This window comes from Ictalurus furcatus, chromosome 15, assembly GCF_023375685.1.
Source record: "Ictalurus furcatus strain D&B chromosome 15, Billie_1.0, whole genome shotgun sequence".
Classification (NCBI taxonomy): Eukaryota; Metazoa; Chordata; class Actinopteri; order Siluriformes; family Ictaluridae; genus Ictalurus; species Ictalurus furcatus.
This window is the reverse complement of record NC_071269.1, coordinates 13,658,230-13,673,496: the sequence shown is the minus strand read 5'-3', so window position 1 is coordinate 13,673,496 and position 15,267 is coordinate 13,658,230. Positions and strand designations below refer to the sequence as shown.

The following is a 15,267-nucleotide window of genomic DNA, read 5'->3' as shown; positions in this document are numbered from 1 at the left end:
CATTTAAAGAACATATATAAACACCACTTTAGCAGCTCTAGCAATACATTTCTGAACACCACCTTGTGTGTAAATAAAGGAGATACATATTTTGTTGACATATTTGCTTATAATGTGGTAGATTTGACATTTTCAAAGGGTAAAAATAACCCTGAAAATATTAACACATTTATGAAATAGAATTAACCCAACATTTTTGTAAAAATGAAACTGTCCGTTGTGTTGAAAAACAACACATTTGCTGGGTTAAAATTAAATTGATGGGTTAATTTAACCCAAAATGTGTTCTGTCCTATATTTACCCAGTTTGTTTTTAACCCAGTGTGTTTTTTAGAGTGTACAATTCATGTGTGACAAAAACGCTCTTTCAAGTGACACTGTACTTCCAAGCCAAAAATAACACTATTCTCATTCATGATTAGTGTACAATAAATGTAAAACATACTACTATACACATATAGGCTATACTTTTTCTGTGCAATATATACGTTTTTATGTCAATTCGTCATCATTTAAGTGTTTCAACCGTGTACTGGCGCTTTAATTCAGCGCAGCTAAATATAGACTCTATGCCAAAACTTCCGCTTCACTGCTGCTCACATCCGTTGTAAAAGCACTCATTTGTTAACATGCACGCACAGCTTTGCTGCAGCGTGCGGTGTGAAACACGCTTAAGTTTAAGCCAGGTTCACATATACTCTGTTTGCAGTGCGTACGCGGCTTTTTTCCATGCCCATGTTAACAGGTGAGCATTCACACTGCACACGGTTGTGGTGTGGTCAGTGCAGTGCAGTAACGGATCTATCGTATCCGCAGCAAGTGTTTGCTGTGCTGCACGCACTGAATTACGCCTGTTTCACACATACTCCATTTGCAGTACGTATGCGGTACGGAAGCAGCATGCACCATTGTGCTTTCATATAACGCCTGGTTATATGAACTATTATGCTGTTTATATTTATTGTTTATACATGGTACATGTCTATAAAAGATTGTATTACTACTCTGTTGCTCTAAACTTCATTCAAAGACCTGTCACCCTCCACGATCATGTACTTTTTTGAATGTGTCCCACCGCTGATCAGCTGCGCACTGCAAATGCATTTTATGTGAAAGCACGGTGCGTGCTGCTTCTGCACCGTGCAAACGGAGTGTGTGTGAACCAGGCAGCTTACAAAATAAATCTAGGGCTTCTTTTCATCTTCTCTTTGCAGCGCGCTGGTTGGCTCCCTGTCACGTGACAGTGGAGCGCAGTGAAAGGGAGTGATTGATAATAGTAACCAATCTAAATTCTGCATTGAAGATAAGAATGTAAAGATGAAGTTTAATTGGTTATGTAATGTTGAATAGAATGGTGGACCGGTTACTGTATCAGCTCACAGCAGGCACATAGTGTGCAGTAATTAGCAAACGTTTTGTAGAGAAATTAAAACAGGTCACACCACAATAATTATTTGCACTCGCACAAATGCTCACAAAAATATATTTTGAGGTCGCACAGATTAAATTCCGGTAGCATGTATTACCAAAATGGTCGCAATTTTGAGTCTTGTTTCTGCCTTCAGTTTTGTCTTTTCAGAAAGTGAAAAGCATGCTCAATTGAGTTGAGGTCATCGGACATTTTAAGAACATTTAATTTCTTTGCCTTATGTTTTGCAGCATTTGACTGAATATGAGTAGAAAGTATATACACTTCAGAATTCATCTATATTCTATACGCTTCAGAATTCATCCTGCTACCTCATTTAGCAGTCACGTAATCAGTAAACACCAGTGACCCAGCCATACATGGCCATACCATAACACTTCCTCCACATGTTTGACAGATTATGTGGTATGCTTTGGATCATGAGCCCTTCCTTGCCTTCTCCATATTCTTCTCTTCCCATCATTCTGATACAAGTTAATCTTGCATCAGGACTGGTCAGGCTTATTAGAGTTGTTACAGTTATTTATTTATTTCTTTTTAAAGCAAAGTCTATTCTGGCCATTCTGTTCCTGAGTGTTACCAGTGGTTTGCATCTTGAAGTAAACCATCTATATTTACATTTGTGAAGGCATCTCTTGATTGTAGACTTTTACAATGTTACACCTACCTCCTCCAGAGTATTCTTGACTTGGCTAGATGTTGTGAAGGGGTTTCAACAAATTCTGAATCATCCTCTTTAGTTGTCTTCTGTGGTCTTCCAGGCCTTTGGGTGATGCTGAGCTTGCCAGTGCATTCCTTCTTTTTAAGAATGTACCAAATTGTTGATTTGGCCACTTCTAAAGGTTCTGCTATCTCTCTGATAGGTCTCTTTTGTTTTTGTTTTTCAGCCTAATGATGGCCTCCTTCACTTGCATCAACACCTTTTTGGACTTCATATTGAGAGTTCCTATGAACAGCTACCAAATGCAAATTCAACACTTAGAATCAACCCCAGACAATTTATATCTTTAATTTGCCATGAAATAATGAGGAAACTGGCCACACCTGTCCATGAACCTGCTTATCAGTCAATTGTTCAATTACTTTTTAGATGGTGAAAATGTAGGGATTCTGTAAAATGGCTACAATTCCTAAACAGTTAATGCAATATTTTTGTTCAACCCCTTGAGTTAAATCTGAAAGTCTGCACTTTAATCACATCTTGATGGCTTCATTTCAAATCCATTGTGGTGGTGTACAGAGGCAAAATGATGAAAATTGTGTCACTGTCCAAATATTTATGGACCTAATCATATATCATAGATGCAGTCATCAGGTTTCAAAATCATGGTGTCTGATAATAGGGCCATTTGGGTGCCCTTTTTCAGCTTATATTAACGTAAAATTATTTAATGTCTTTTGAAAAATATAATTTAAATCTGGAAGACATTCTAGGTGAAGCCCCATGCTTCTACATAGCCAATACTATCAATAGTAATGTTCTTATATAAGATATAGTAAATGTTCTGCTTTGTACCGAAGACAATTTGTAAGCCTATTTACTGTATATGATCTGTATGCTTGTTCAAATAACAAGAACAGCTGGACACACTACTTCCATGATCCACTTAAACTGTTTTGTGTCTTTTCTCTCTCAGTGCTACCATGTGCCCTACACTTCTCTAAACATGTTTTTGGGTGGTGACCAAAAAGACAGAGACTCTGCCACTGGTTACAGTAAGATCCACAATAATTTTTCTCTCTTCTGATCTCCTAGCAGATTTAAATGGTTTAATAAAATGGCAAGTGCATAAAAGTGTCTGCTAAATGAATAAATGTAAATGTAAATATGTATGCGGAAGAGGACAGATAGTGCTTTCCTTTGAGTCTGTTACTGTGCCCTGTGATGCAGCATGAGCTGCGGTTCTAAAACATGTGGTTGGCTGGCTTTATGTGTCTCAGGGGAAGCATGTGATAGCTTTCACCCTCCCGGTTGGTAGGTGTCATATGATAGGGGTGAACTGGATGGTGGGTGAGAATTGGCAAACAGGTGAACAAAAGGGGAGTAAAATGGTAAAGAAAATATAAAAAAATCATACTCGAGGTAATTTAGAGTAGCCTATCCATGTACAGCCATGTTTTTGAACGCACAAGAACATGGAGAACATGCAAAAATCTACACAGGAAACTACTTTGAACATCAGTATGTGTCATGCTATAGTGCTAATAATTGAAGCAACATCTATAAATTACAGTGCCCTCCCTCGACTAATATTGGCACCTTTGGTAAATATGAGCAAAGAAGGCAGTGAAAATTTGTCTTTATTGTTTAACCTTTTGATCTTTTGTTAATTTTTTTTTTTTTTACAAAAATAGTCTGCTCTCATGGATATCAAACAATTGCAAACAAAACACAGGTTTATCAAGTTTTTTTGTTAAATATAATTATATAGATGTGGAACAATTATTAGCACCCCTATGAATTCATATGAGAAAAATATATTTTAAGTATATTTCAATTGATATTAAAAAAAAATAAATAATAATAATAATAAAAATTAGTACACCTGGGTGACTAGGAACAGGAAATTGTTCAAGCATGACTTGAGGGGTATAAATAAATATGAGGTAACACAGGCCAAATTCCCTTAGTCATTTATAACAATGGGTAAGACCAAGGAATATTTGTGATGTGTGGCAAAAGGTTGTTGAGCTTCAGAAAATGAGAAGTGGCTATAAGAAAATAGCACAAGCATTGAAAATGCCAATTTCCACCATCAGGACAATAATTAAGAAGTTCCAGTTAACGGAACTTCTTAATTATTAACCCACGGTTAAATATGGTGGTGGCTTTTTAATGTTTTGGAGCTGTTTTTCTGCCAGAGGACATTTTGTCCAGGTCCATTGCATCATGGACTCTATCAAATATAAACAGATATTAAATGAAAACCTGATTGCCTCTGCCAGAAAGCTTAAAATGGGCCATGGTTGGATCTTCCAGCAGGACAGTGATCCAAAACATACATCAAAATCAACACAAAAATGGTTTTTGACCACAAAATCAAGGTCCTGCCATGGCCATCCCAGTCCCCTGACTTGAAACCCATAGAAAACCTGTGGGGTGAACTGAAGAGGAGACTCCACCAGTGTGAACCTCAAAATTTGAAGGATCTGGAGACATTCTGTATGGAGGAATGGTCTCGGATCCCCTGCCATGTATTCTCCAGCCTCAACAGGCATTATAGGAGAAGACTCAGAGCTGTTACAGTATCTCACAAAAGTGAGTACACCCCTCACATGTTTGTCACATGAAAAGATATAATCAAATATTTACAACACTGAAGAAATGACACTTTTCTACAATGTAAAGTAGTGAGTGTACAGCTTGTGTAACAGTGTAAATTTGCTGTCCCCTCAAAATAACTCAACACACAGCCATTAATGTCTACAAAAGTGAGTACACCCCTAAGTGAAAATGTCCAAATTGGGCCCAATTAGCCATTTTCCTTCCCCTGTGTCATGTGACTTGTTAGTGTTACAGGGTCTCAGGTGTGAATAGGGAGCAGGTGTGTTAAATTTGGTGTCATTGCTCTCACAATCCCTCATACTGGTCACTGGAAGTTCAACATGGCACCTCATGGCAAAGAACTCTCTGAGGATCTGAAAAAAAGAATTGTTGCTCTACATAAAGATGGCCTAGGCTATAAGAACATGGTCAAGACCCTGACACTGAGCTGCAGCACGGTGGTCAAGACCATGCAGCGGTTTAACAGGACCGCTTCCACTCAGAACAGGCCTCGCCATGGTCGACCAAAGAAGTTGAGTGCACCTGCTCAGCATCATATCCAGAGTTTGTCTTTGGGAAATAGATGTATGAGTGCTGCCAGCATTGCTGCAGAGGTTGAATGGGTGGGGGGTCAGCCTGTCAGTGCTCAGACCAAGCGCCACATGCTGCATCAAATTGGTCTGCATGGCTGTCGTCCCAGAAGGAAGCCTCTTCTAAAGATGATGCACAAGAAAGCCCGCAAACAGTTTGCTGAAGACAAGCAGACTAAGGACATGGATTACTGGAACCATGTCGTGTGGTCTGATGAGACCAAGATAAACTTATTTGGTTCAGATGGTGTCAAGCATGTGTCTCGGCAACCAGGTGAGGAGTACAAAGACAAGTGTGTCTTGCCTACAGTCAAGCATGGTGGTGGGAGTGTCATGGTCTGGGGCTGCATGAGTGCTGCCGGCACTGGGGAGCTACTGTACTGTGACATACTGAAGCAGAGCATGATCCCCTCCCTTCGGAGACTGGGCCGCAGGGCAGTATTCCAGCATGATAACGACCCCAAACACACTAAAGAAGCTGAGGGTGAAGGTGATGGACTGGCCAAGCATGTCTCCAGACCTAAAACCTATTGAGCATCTGTGGGGCACCCTCAAACGGAGCACAAGGTCTCTAACATCCACCAGCTCTGTGATGTTGTCATGGAGGAGTGGAAGAGGACTCCAGTGGAAACCTGTAAAGCTCGGGTGAACTCCATGCCCAAGAGGGTTAAGGCAGTGCTGGAAAATAATGGTGGCCACAAAAACGTTGACACTTTGGGCCCAATTTGGACATTTTCACTTAGGGGTGTACTCACTTTTGTCGCCAGCGGTTTAGACATTAATGGCTGTGTGTTGAGTTATTTTGAGGGGACAGCAAATTTACACTATTATACAAGCTGTACACTCACTACTTTACATTGTAGCAAAGTGTCATTTCTTCAGTGTTGTCACATTAAAAAATATAATCAAATATTTACAAAAATGTGAGGGGTGTACTCACTTTTGTGAGATACTGTATATTCGCACAAGGTATTAACTAAAAGGGTGCTAATAATTGTAGTATACCTATATTTAACAAAGTTTTTTTTTATAAGCCCGTGTTTTGTTTGCAATTGTTTTGATATCCATGAGAGCAGTGTATTTTTGTGAATTTTATAAACAAAAGCTCAAAAGGTTAAACAAAGATGATTTTTCACAGCCTTCTTTGCTCATATTTACCAAGGGTGCCAATATTAGTGGCGGGCACTGTAGAAGTGGACTCTTTAATATAAATGGCTTAGAGGCACACAAAGGGCCACATTTACAGTATTTGAAACCCCAGTTGATATGCAAGACATATTTTCCTGTTTCCTGTACTGTGGGAGAAATATCCTGCTCTGCTAATTTATTAGTTCAGCTGATGTGTATTCCACAGGAACTATATCTATTTATCTATGACCATGATCTATCTATTCAGGATGTATGGTTACTCGTAATTGTCAGGAGGTTGCTATTTGCAAAGTGCAAATTTGCTTACATTGGCAATATTTATTTTATGTGTGTTTGTTGGTCTACCTCGATATCTATTCCTCCCTCCACTCTGTTCATCCTGCAGGAATGGGGATGGAGATGCTTGCGACATTGGCAGGAGCAACTATTCAGGGACAGATTGTGGGGGTGTATCAAGCTAAAAAAGCACAAGCATGCAGTGCGCTGAGTGAGAGTAATGCACTCACTGGAAACTACTCATCTGTGCTATACCACAACTCTACCTCTCCTTTCATTGACACACTACAGGATACGGTGAGGCATGAAGGCAGTGTGTGTTTGTGTGTGTGTGTTTGTGTGTGTGTGTATATGTGTGTGTGTATATGTGTGTGTGTATATATATATATATATATATATATATATATATATATATATATATATATATATATATTATATATATAATATGAACGTGTATATATATGAATAATAGAGGTCCAAGAACCAATCCCTGAGGGACAACTAATTTCAGAGCGACAGTAGGCGACTGATAATCGTGCATAGAAATGTAAAACTGTATATCAGTGAGATAAGAAGTAAGTTAGGAAAGAGCAGCACCAGTGACACCGATATCTGAGAGGCAGGAGAGAAGTAAATCATGATGGACAGTATCAAAACCGGAACTAAGATCAAGTAATAAAAGGATAGAAAAGAGAACTGGAGTCTCTAGAGAGTAATCGGTCATTGACAAACCTTACGAGGGCAATTTCAGTACTATGAAGAGGACGAAAGCCAGATTGAAAGGGGTCAAAGAGATTATTTTGAGCAAGGAAAGATTGGAGCTGGGAGGCAACAGTATTTTCCAGTATTTTGGAAATGAACGGTAAGTTAGAGAGAGGGTGAAAATTAGAATGAACAGTATAGTCCAAGTTAGGTTTTTTAAGAGTTGGAGTCCTAGTTTTAAGTGGTAGAGGGACAGAAGTAGAAGCTAAAGATCTGTTTATGAAGTGAGAAATAGGTGCAGAAAGGACAGAATGACAGTATGTGATGACAAATGTAGGAACAGGATTAAGGTGGCACGATGAAGAACTAGATTTCAGTATTAAGTCTCTGACAACAGATGGGTTTGTAGGAGTAAAGCTAGCCAATTGTTGATAAGAGTGGTCAGGTAGAAAACCAAAATCTGAGGCCTTGCCTATAAAGCACTACAGACAACATTAAACTTTTCCTGGTAATAATTCAGGAAAGAGCAACAGAACTCTTCAGATGCGTGAACATCATGAGCTGGAGGTTGGGTAAGCTTATTGATTGTGTTAAACAAAACCTTAGGCCTATTGCTTGCTTTATTGATCATTGTCAAAACATAGTTAGACCATGCAGTTTTATCCAGAGCGACTGACAGAAGTACTTTGTAGTCTCAGCTAGTTTACTAGGTCAGGGACTAAGAGTACAATAATTTTTTTTTATGTTGTCACCCAGATGAGGATGGGTTCCCTTTTGAGTCTGGTTCCTCTCAAGGTTTCTTCCTCATATCTTCTCAGTGAGTTTTGACCTTGCCACCGTCACCTCTGGCTTGCTCATTAGGTATAAATTTATAAATTAATACATTTAAAATGTACATCCTTAATTTATATATTTCTATAAAGCTGCTTTGTGACCATGCAAGTGCTATACAAATAAAATTTAATGAAATTGAATTGAGGAGGTTAGTAGCATAAAAACAAACACAAGACAAGGTTTATATGTGTGGTTTAAAAAATAATAATTTCTTAACAAAGTGCCAATTCAAGTGCTTGGCAAAGAGATGGAGGTCTTTAGCCTTCTTTTGAAGACGGGTACTTTTTCAGCTGTTCAGTTTTCTGTAGAAACAGGTGAAAAATCTGTATAGGGGGCTGTAGGAGTACTGTGGAAGGTGAGGACATGGTTTGGTGAGAGTCTGCAGCAGGAGTGTGGGGGAATAAGCAAATTAACGTGTCACACCTGATTCTTATTTGTAAAATTAACTCTCTTTCTGTGTGTGTGAGAGTGGGGCCAAGATATGTGTGTGTGAGCTGAACTGAACCAAGCCATTGGAAAGCTGTCAAGTTTCTGTTACATTTAATTTTGTTTTACCTTTTGATACTGTGATACAAAAAATGCTCATCAGTGATTTCACCCAGACTAAGCACAGTTATTGAGTTGTATTGTGCCACAACACAGGAAATTACAGCTTGAAGTAAGGAGTCACATGGACATGGATTACAGTCCTCTTGCCCAGGTTCTCCACTCTCTAACGCAGATTCAGGCCCAACAGCATCAATCTGCAGCAGCAAGATATCTTGACTAAAGTGGCAGACTCTGGGTTAGATGACTGGTGAGCATTTATTTTTTATACATGACTCGCATGGTATCAAAAAGCAAAACAAAATTAAACGTAACAGAATCTTGGTTTTCCAGTGGCTTGGCTCAGCTCACACAATACATACACACCTCTCACTGAGAAAAATAAAATGTGTAAATAGCCATTCACAAATAAGAATGTGTGCCATGTTAATTTGCTTATTCCCCCACATTCCTGCTAAACACTCCCACTAACCCATGTCCTCACCTGCAACAAGCATGCCTTGTATGAAGCAGGTGGAAAAAGTTAAGAATTTCTCAACTTTTATGCAAATGACACATTGCCTATCAGCCCGATAATTTTCTGTGGTGTGGGTCTTGTCATGAATCACACTCAAAGTAGAGTGAAATCAACAGAACCTTAAGCTGAATTTGGAATGCTTGGGGGAAAAAAAGTGAGTCCAGCCATGCAGATGGATGGATGGATGGAGTAACCTCAACACAAATTATGTATGAGGATAATGTCCTGTCATTTTTACAAGTTCAGCTGACCTTCATATCTCCCCCAATATTTTTCCTTAGATTAAATGTGTTTTATAGGAGTTATTTGGGTGTGGTTGATGAGTTGATTTAAACTTTCAAACATGGCAGTTGACTCCCATGAACACACACACTCCAACATGCACCTGAAACTCTTGAAAGTTCTGAAGCAAAGCCATATTCTGTTCTCTTGTAAACTGCTGGAACAGACTAGTGGGGAGGTCTTTGCAGTTTTTCTGGTATGTTGCTCATTTTGATGTCTAACCTAGCTTGTTGTACTGATATCACTAGCAAACCAACATGAGTGAATGAAGTGATGGCATAAACCAAGCAGCTAACACTGTTTAATTTCATAAGAAGCACCGATTTCCTATATGACCTTAGTGAACACCGGAAGTAGTTTGTGAAGGTTGGCCAGTCTCTCCTTAAATGAACTGCACAGACAAAATGAGTGCATAAAAGACTGCACTTCTCCGTTCAGATGGGAAACAGACAGCAGGTGTCCAAACTAGATGAAAATCATGAAGATATTTTTCCTCCCCTCAATAAATAGGCTGTTTTGAATGTAAATGCTGACTGCTGGTTACCTGTATATTTACCTGTATATTTTCAGTTGGGACTTTCCATTAGCCTAAAGCCTCTGGTGATTACTGTAAAACCACGTATATTGGTGCACGCAGGGTTATGCAGTGTCATATGCTAAAATATATGGTTTCAGGTTTCTTTATCATGTCATCTAAGGGAGTTTTTCCTTTCAATCATCGCGTCTGGCTTATTCATTAAGGACATATTTAAATCTATATCCAATTTCTTCAAAGCTGCTTTGTGTCAATGCCTATTGTGCTATATAAATAATAGTGCTATATTAAAATAGATTTTTGTCAGTGGCTCGGTGGCATGATGACTAGCAGGTTTGCCTCACACCTCCGGGGTTGGGGCTTCGATTCCTGCCTGTGCCCTGTGTGCACGGTGCTTGCATGTCCTCCCAGTGCTTCAGGGGTTTCCTCTGGGTATTTTGATTTCTTCCCCCAGTCCAAAGACATGCATTATAGGCTGATTGACATCTCTAAATAGTAATATGTGTAATATGTGTGTGTGTGTGATTGTGCCCTGAGATGGGTTGGCACTTTGTCCATGGTGCCCCCCGCCATGTGCCCCAGGTCCCTGGGATAAGCGGCAAAGAAAATGGATGGATGGATGGATACTTGGATACTTGTCAGTAGCTGAGTTTATGACTGTTTATTGCTCTATTTTGTCCCCTAGTGGAATAAAAGAGACTAGCTCTTTTGTCAAATCTTTCAGTTCAATTATGATCCAAGACGATTTTAATTTAGAACACGGATTCTACTTTAATTTGCTGGGCCAGATTAGAACTTTTATCAGGTCAGTCTGAGCTGTATGTTTGACAGCTCTGAGTTAGAGTCTACTAAATAGCATTCGCTCAATTTGAATCTTTATTTAAGACTAAATTTCTACTGTATCAACAGCTCATTTAAAATTCTACGTAGTATCTTTAAGGCTTCTAGATTAAAGTGTGTGATTTACCTAAGCCCTGTCACACCAGCTGATTACATCTACTGCCAGACTGTGTTAAAACAATGTAAAAATCCTTTGTATGATTTCTTTTTTTTTTTCAGTTGAAAAATTTTTACACTCAAATTTACATCATTTATACCAAAGATTATGACTTAAGGAGTAGTGACTGTGTGTGTGTGTGTGTGTGTGTGTGTGTGTGTGTGTGTGTGTGTGTGTGTGTGTTGTAATCCTACAGAGGAGAGCTTATTTGATTGCTGCATTGGTGTTAGGAGTGATCTACTTCATGTGCTGCATTGTGCTGTTCCTTGGGGTGAAGGAGCAATTGGGTAAGTGAAAGAATAATATTTTCTTATGGAATAACCAGTTTTGTTACACATCTATAGAAGTTTCACATCATCTTCCATATTTGGTATTCACTGTTGCAGTGGCTGCCTTATGGGAATTGTTCAATATTTAAAAAAACTACTTTGGATTTTCTTGTGTGTTTGTTTCTTTATCAGCTCCACTGAGTAAGATGGACTGCATACAAGTGTCATACCTGACCAGTATGAAAATGGTTGTGAGACATAAATCATATGTGCTACTTGTGCTCGGATTTCTCTTTTCCTCACTTGCTTTTCAGGTCAGAACCCCAAAAGTAATAGAGTTTTTGTAGTACATTGCTCTTAGTGATGTGACGAAAACTAGCAGTAGTGCCTCTTTTGGATTTTTCACATTGTGATGTGTGTTAGAGAGGTGCCAATAAGGTGCATGGACCTCATTAGCCGTTAGCCAAAATGATGAGACTAATATATATATATATATATATATATATATATATATATATATATATATATATATAATATACACACACACACACATATATATATATATATATATATATATATATATATATATATATATATATATATATATATATATATATATATATAATATACACACACACACACACACATATATATATATATATATATATATATATATATATATATATATATATATATATATATATATATATATATATATATATATATATATATTTAAACATTATATAAATGTTCAATGTTATGTTATCAGATAGATAAACAGCATATAATGAATATTTTGCATTTATCTATCTATTTATTTATTTGCTTGCTTGCTTGCTTGCTTTATTGATTTAGATTACCCAGGGAAACTTTGCTCTCTTCTGTACACATGCAGTTGGATTGGGGGCTTACTTCCAGCACCTTGTAGTCATATTACTGGTAAGTGCTCTGTCACTGTATGCTTATATGGCAGTTTCACCAGGTTTACATTGACTTGTACCACAGAGGAAGCATCGCAGTCAATGATAGCGCTGACACAGTGGAATACACACCAAAACAAGTGAAAGAACATTAAAAGAAATTCCATTTTTGATCCTCCCTTTTTGCTCGTATGGTTTTGTCACAACCTATAATACAGTCCCATCTGAAATGCCTCCAAGCCGATGTTGCAGGACTAATGAGCAGTTACCGGAAATGTTTAGTTGTATTTATTGCTACACAAGAGGGTCACACAAGATACTGAACACAAAGGTTCACATACTTTTGCCACTCACAGATATGTAATTTTGGATCATTTTCCTCAACAAATAAATGACCAGGTATAATATTTTTTCACTAATTTGTTTTATTGGGTTCTCTTTATCCACTTTAAGGAATTGTGTGAAAATGTGATGATGTTTTAGGTCATATTTATGCAGAAATATAGAAAATTCGAAAGGGTTCGCAAACACACATTTGATATGAAAAGTTCCTTTGTAATCTAACATCATGGCATCTTGACATTATGTTGAGCAAATTTGGTTTGAATTTGTTGAACCCTCTCGGAGGAGTATTAAAAAGTTTGGTTTATAAGACTCACTTCTTGTTGATAGTTGGTATGAGAAACTGGATGCTCACATTTAGGAAGAATCTAAAAGGGAGTGCTATTGAGCTCCAGGTCACACTCAGGTCCAGCCTTTGCTAGGACCTTATGTTCATCACTTCTGATGTGCGTGCCAAGTTTTGTGAGCTTTTCGGTATTCCAAGCACTTCAAAAATGGCCAAAATGTTGAATAGTAAACAGGCAAAAAAAAAAAAAAAGACAGACATTTTGTCAGTTTCCCTCTACGCACCAGAGGAAATTGCTTGGAGTGATTAGATTAGGAACTGTAAATTTGCATCTGGGTGCTTAGCGGGCAGAGTTTGTGCAGCTCAGCAGGCAGCTTGTTGATACAGATTAATTAGAGCTCTGTGCTAATGTTGGTTACTTTTTCACTCTGGTAATTATTATAGATCAGTATGTGTTCTTTGTTGTTTAACACAATGAAAGTATGTATGTTTTATAAAGAAATGAGTACTTCACATGCAAGCTTTTAAATTTTGCACATCCCAATACCAGGGGCTCATTTTGCAACTCACAATAAGTTCTTGGTCTTGGCCTGCAGGGGTGAGACACATAGCCTAGAAACATTTCTTTCACTGTGTGTGTTGGTCAGGTTCAGTTTGCTTCGCAAGGCAGAAAACAGTGTGTCTCCCATACTGTCCATGTATTACTTAAGGTATTACTATACAGTGGGAATGAGTCGATGTCTTATTTCCTTCGCATTGAGCTTGATATGACCTTAACCAGTGTCGCATTTTTAGCAATAACAACCAGCCTGCATGACCACTTTCTTCTGTGTTTGTCTACAGATTTAGGACTTTTTGCACTAGTTGTGTTATGCTTTAGGTCTGTGAAATTGAGATATTGTAGATCTAAGTCTATGAATTAACCATAGGGCAAACAATAAGGTGGTCATATTAGGCCAGTTGGTCCTGATTGTATAGCAAGAACTCTCATTATTTGCCCTGGGAATATTAGATTATTATATCCCTTATTACACAAATGTTGCAGATTCCCTTAGACAAGCATGGCGGTAATGCTTTTGTCCATTTTGTGGGTTATTTTGTCAGTTGTTCTTTGATTACATTATTTTCTCCTTTCAATTTCCTGACATGTGCTACCTGTATGCGTATCGAACCTTCCAGTTTATTGCACTTCCTGGACCAGTGAAATGTGTGCCTTGGTCAGGTTCAGTTTATGCAGGAAAAACTTTTTTAAAACCAAATAACAGCCTTTCTCTATGAATTATGTGTGTAGCTCATCAGAGGTTACAGATGTTACAGAAACATATCCATTTTGTTATTCTTAATTAATAATTGGTGTTATTAATTACAATTAAACCTCTCATTCTGTGTGCAGATGGCAGCCACATTGTTCATTTCATTATGGCAGATGCTATTGGTCAGGCTGGGCAAGAAGACCACTATCTTCATTGGGCTAACAGTGAGATTGTCTTCTGTCCTTATTATTTCCCAAGTGTACATTAACAATGTGGATACAATACAAAAAGTTAGCTAATATTTATATCATAAATAAACTATACAGTGGCCCTTAAGTGCTAAACACAACAGCAAATTTGAAAACATGACAGCAAATTCAGACACATCAGCAAATTTACAAACACAACATCAAATTCAAAGATTCACTGCTGTTTTGTCACTGAGTAGGCTGTTTTGTTTCTAAATTTGCGGTTGTGTTTTTGGTTTTGATGTTGTATTTCCAATTTTGCTGCAGTGTTGGTTTTGCTGTACTGTTTCCTAACTTACTGTTATGTTGGGGTTTTTTTTGTTACTTTTTTTTTGTTTCTGGTTCTTTTGCACGTATGGGTCACCTCAAAAAACATGTTTTCAAATCAAGAAGTTAAATCAGTATTTGTAGTATATGTTCTTATTTCTGTACAGATTTATATTCCAGCTCTCATCCTCCTATACTGTCAGAAGGGAAATTTTCTTATCTCTGCCATAGGGGCGATTTTGGCTGGTGCCAGTCTAGCATCCCTGTATTTACTACCCTGGTAAGTTCACTCTAGGTTTTATATAATCCTTTTATCTTCTCCTTGGAGGGCCAATAATTGAAAACAAAATAGAAGGAAAACTGATTGGCCAGATGAAACACAATAGTCTGCCATTTTCTGTTTCTTTGCTGAAATAAATGACATTATAATGAATGTCATACTATGAGTATTATGAGATTTTTTTTGCCTGTCAGTTGCCATTCTACTCAAATTTTTTAACTTCTTGTAATACGTACATGATAATGTTAAAGAAAAATCTTCTACTCGTTATTTCCTATTA

The 15,267-nt window shown here is 37.9% G+C and overlaps 1 protein-coding gene across 2 annotated transcripts in view; it reads left to right on the top strand.

Moving 5' to 3' along the window:
• LOC128618931 (sodium-dependent lysophosphatidylcholine symporter 1) overlaps positions 1–15,267 on the top strand; it is a 31,805-nt gene that overhangs the window by 13,950 nt on the left and 2,588 nt on the right. For both annotated transcript variants that reach the window (XM_053642640.1, XM_053642641.1), the window contains exons 5-11: positions 3,067–3,145; positions 6,819–7,006; positions 11,319–11,409; positions 11,584–11,705; positions 12,247–12,330; positions 14,333–14,416; positions 14,875–14,987. In XM_053642640.1, coding sequence (XP_053498615.1) covers positions 3,067–3,145; positions 6,819–7,006; positions 11,319–11,409; positions 11,584–11,705; positions 12,247–12,330; positions 14,333–14,416; positions 14,875–14,987 — 761 coding nt within the window. The remainder of the gene's footprint in view (positions 1–3,066; positions 3,146–6,818; positions 7,007–11,318; positions 11,410–11,583; positions 11,706–12,246; positions 12,331–14,332; positions 14,417–14,874; positions 14,988–15,267) is intronic.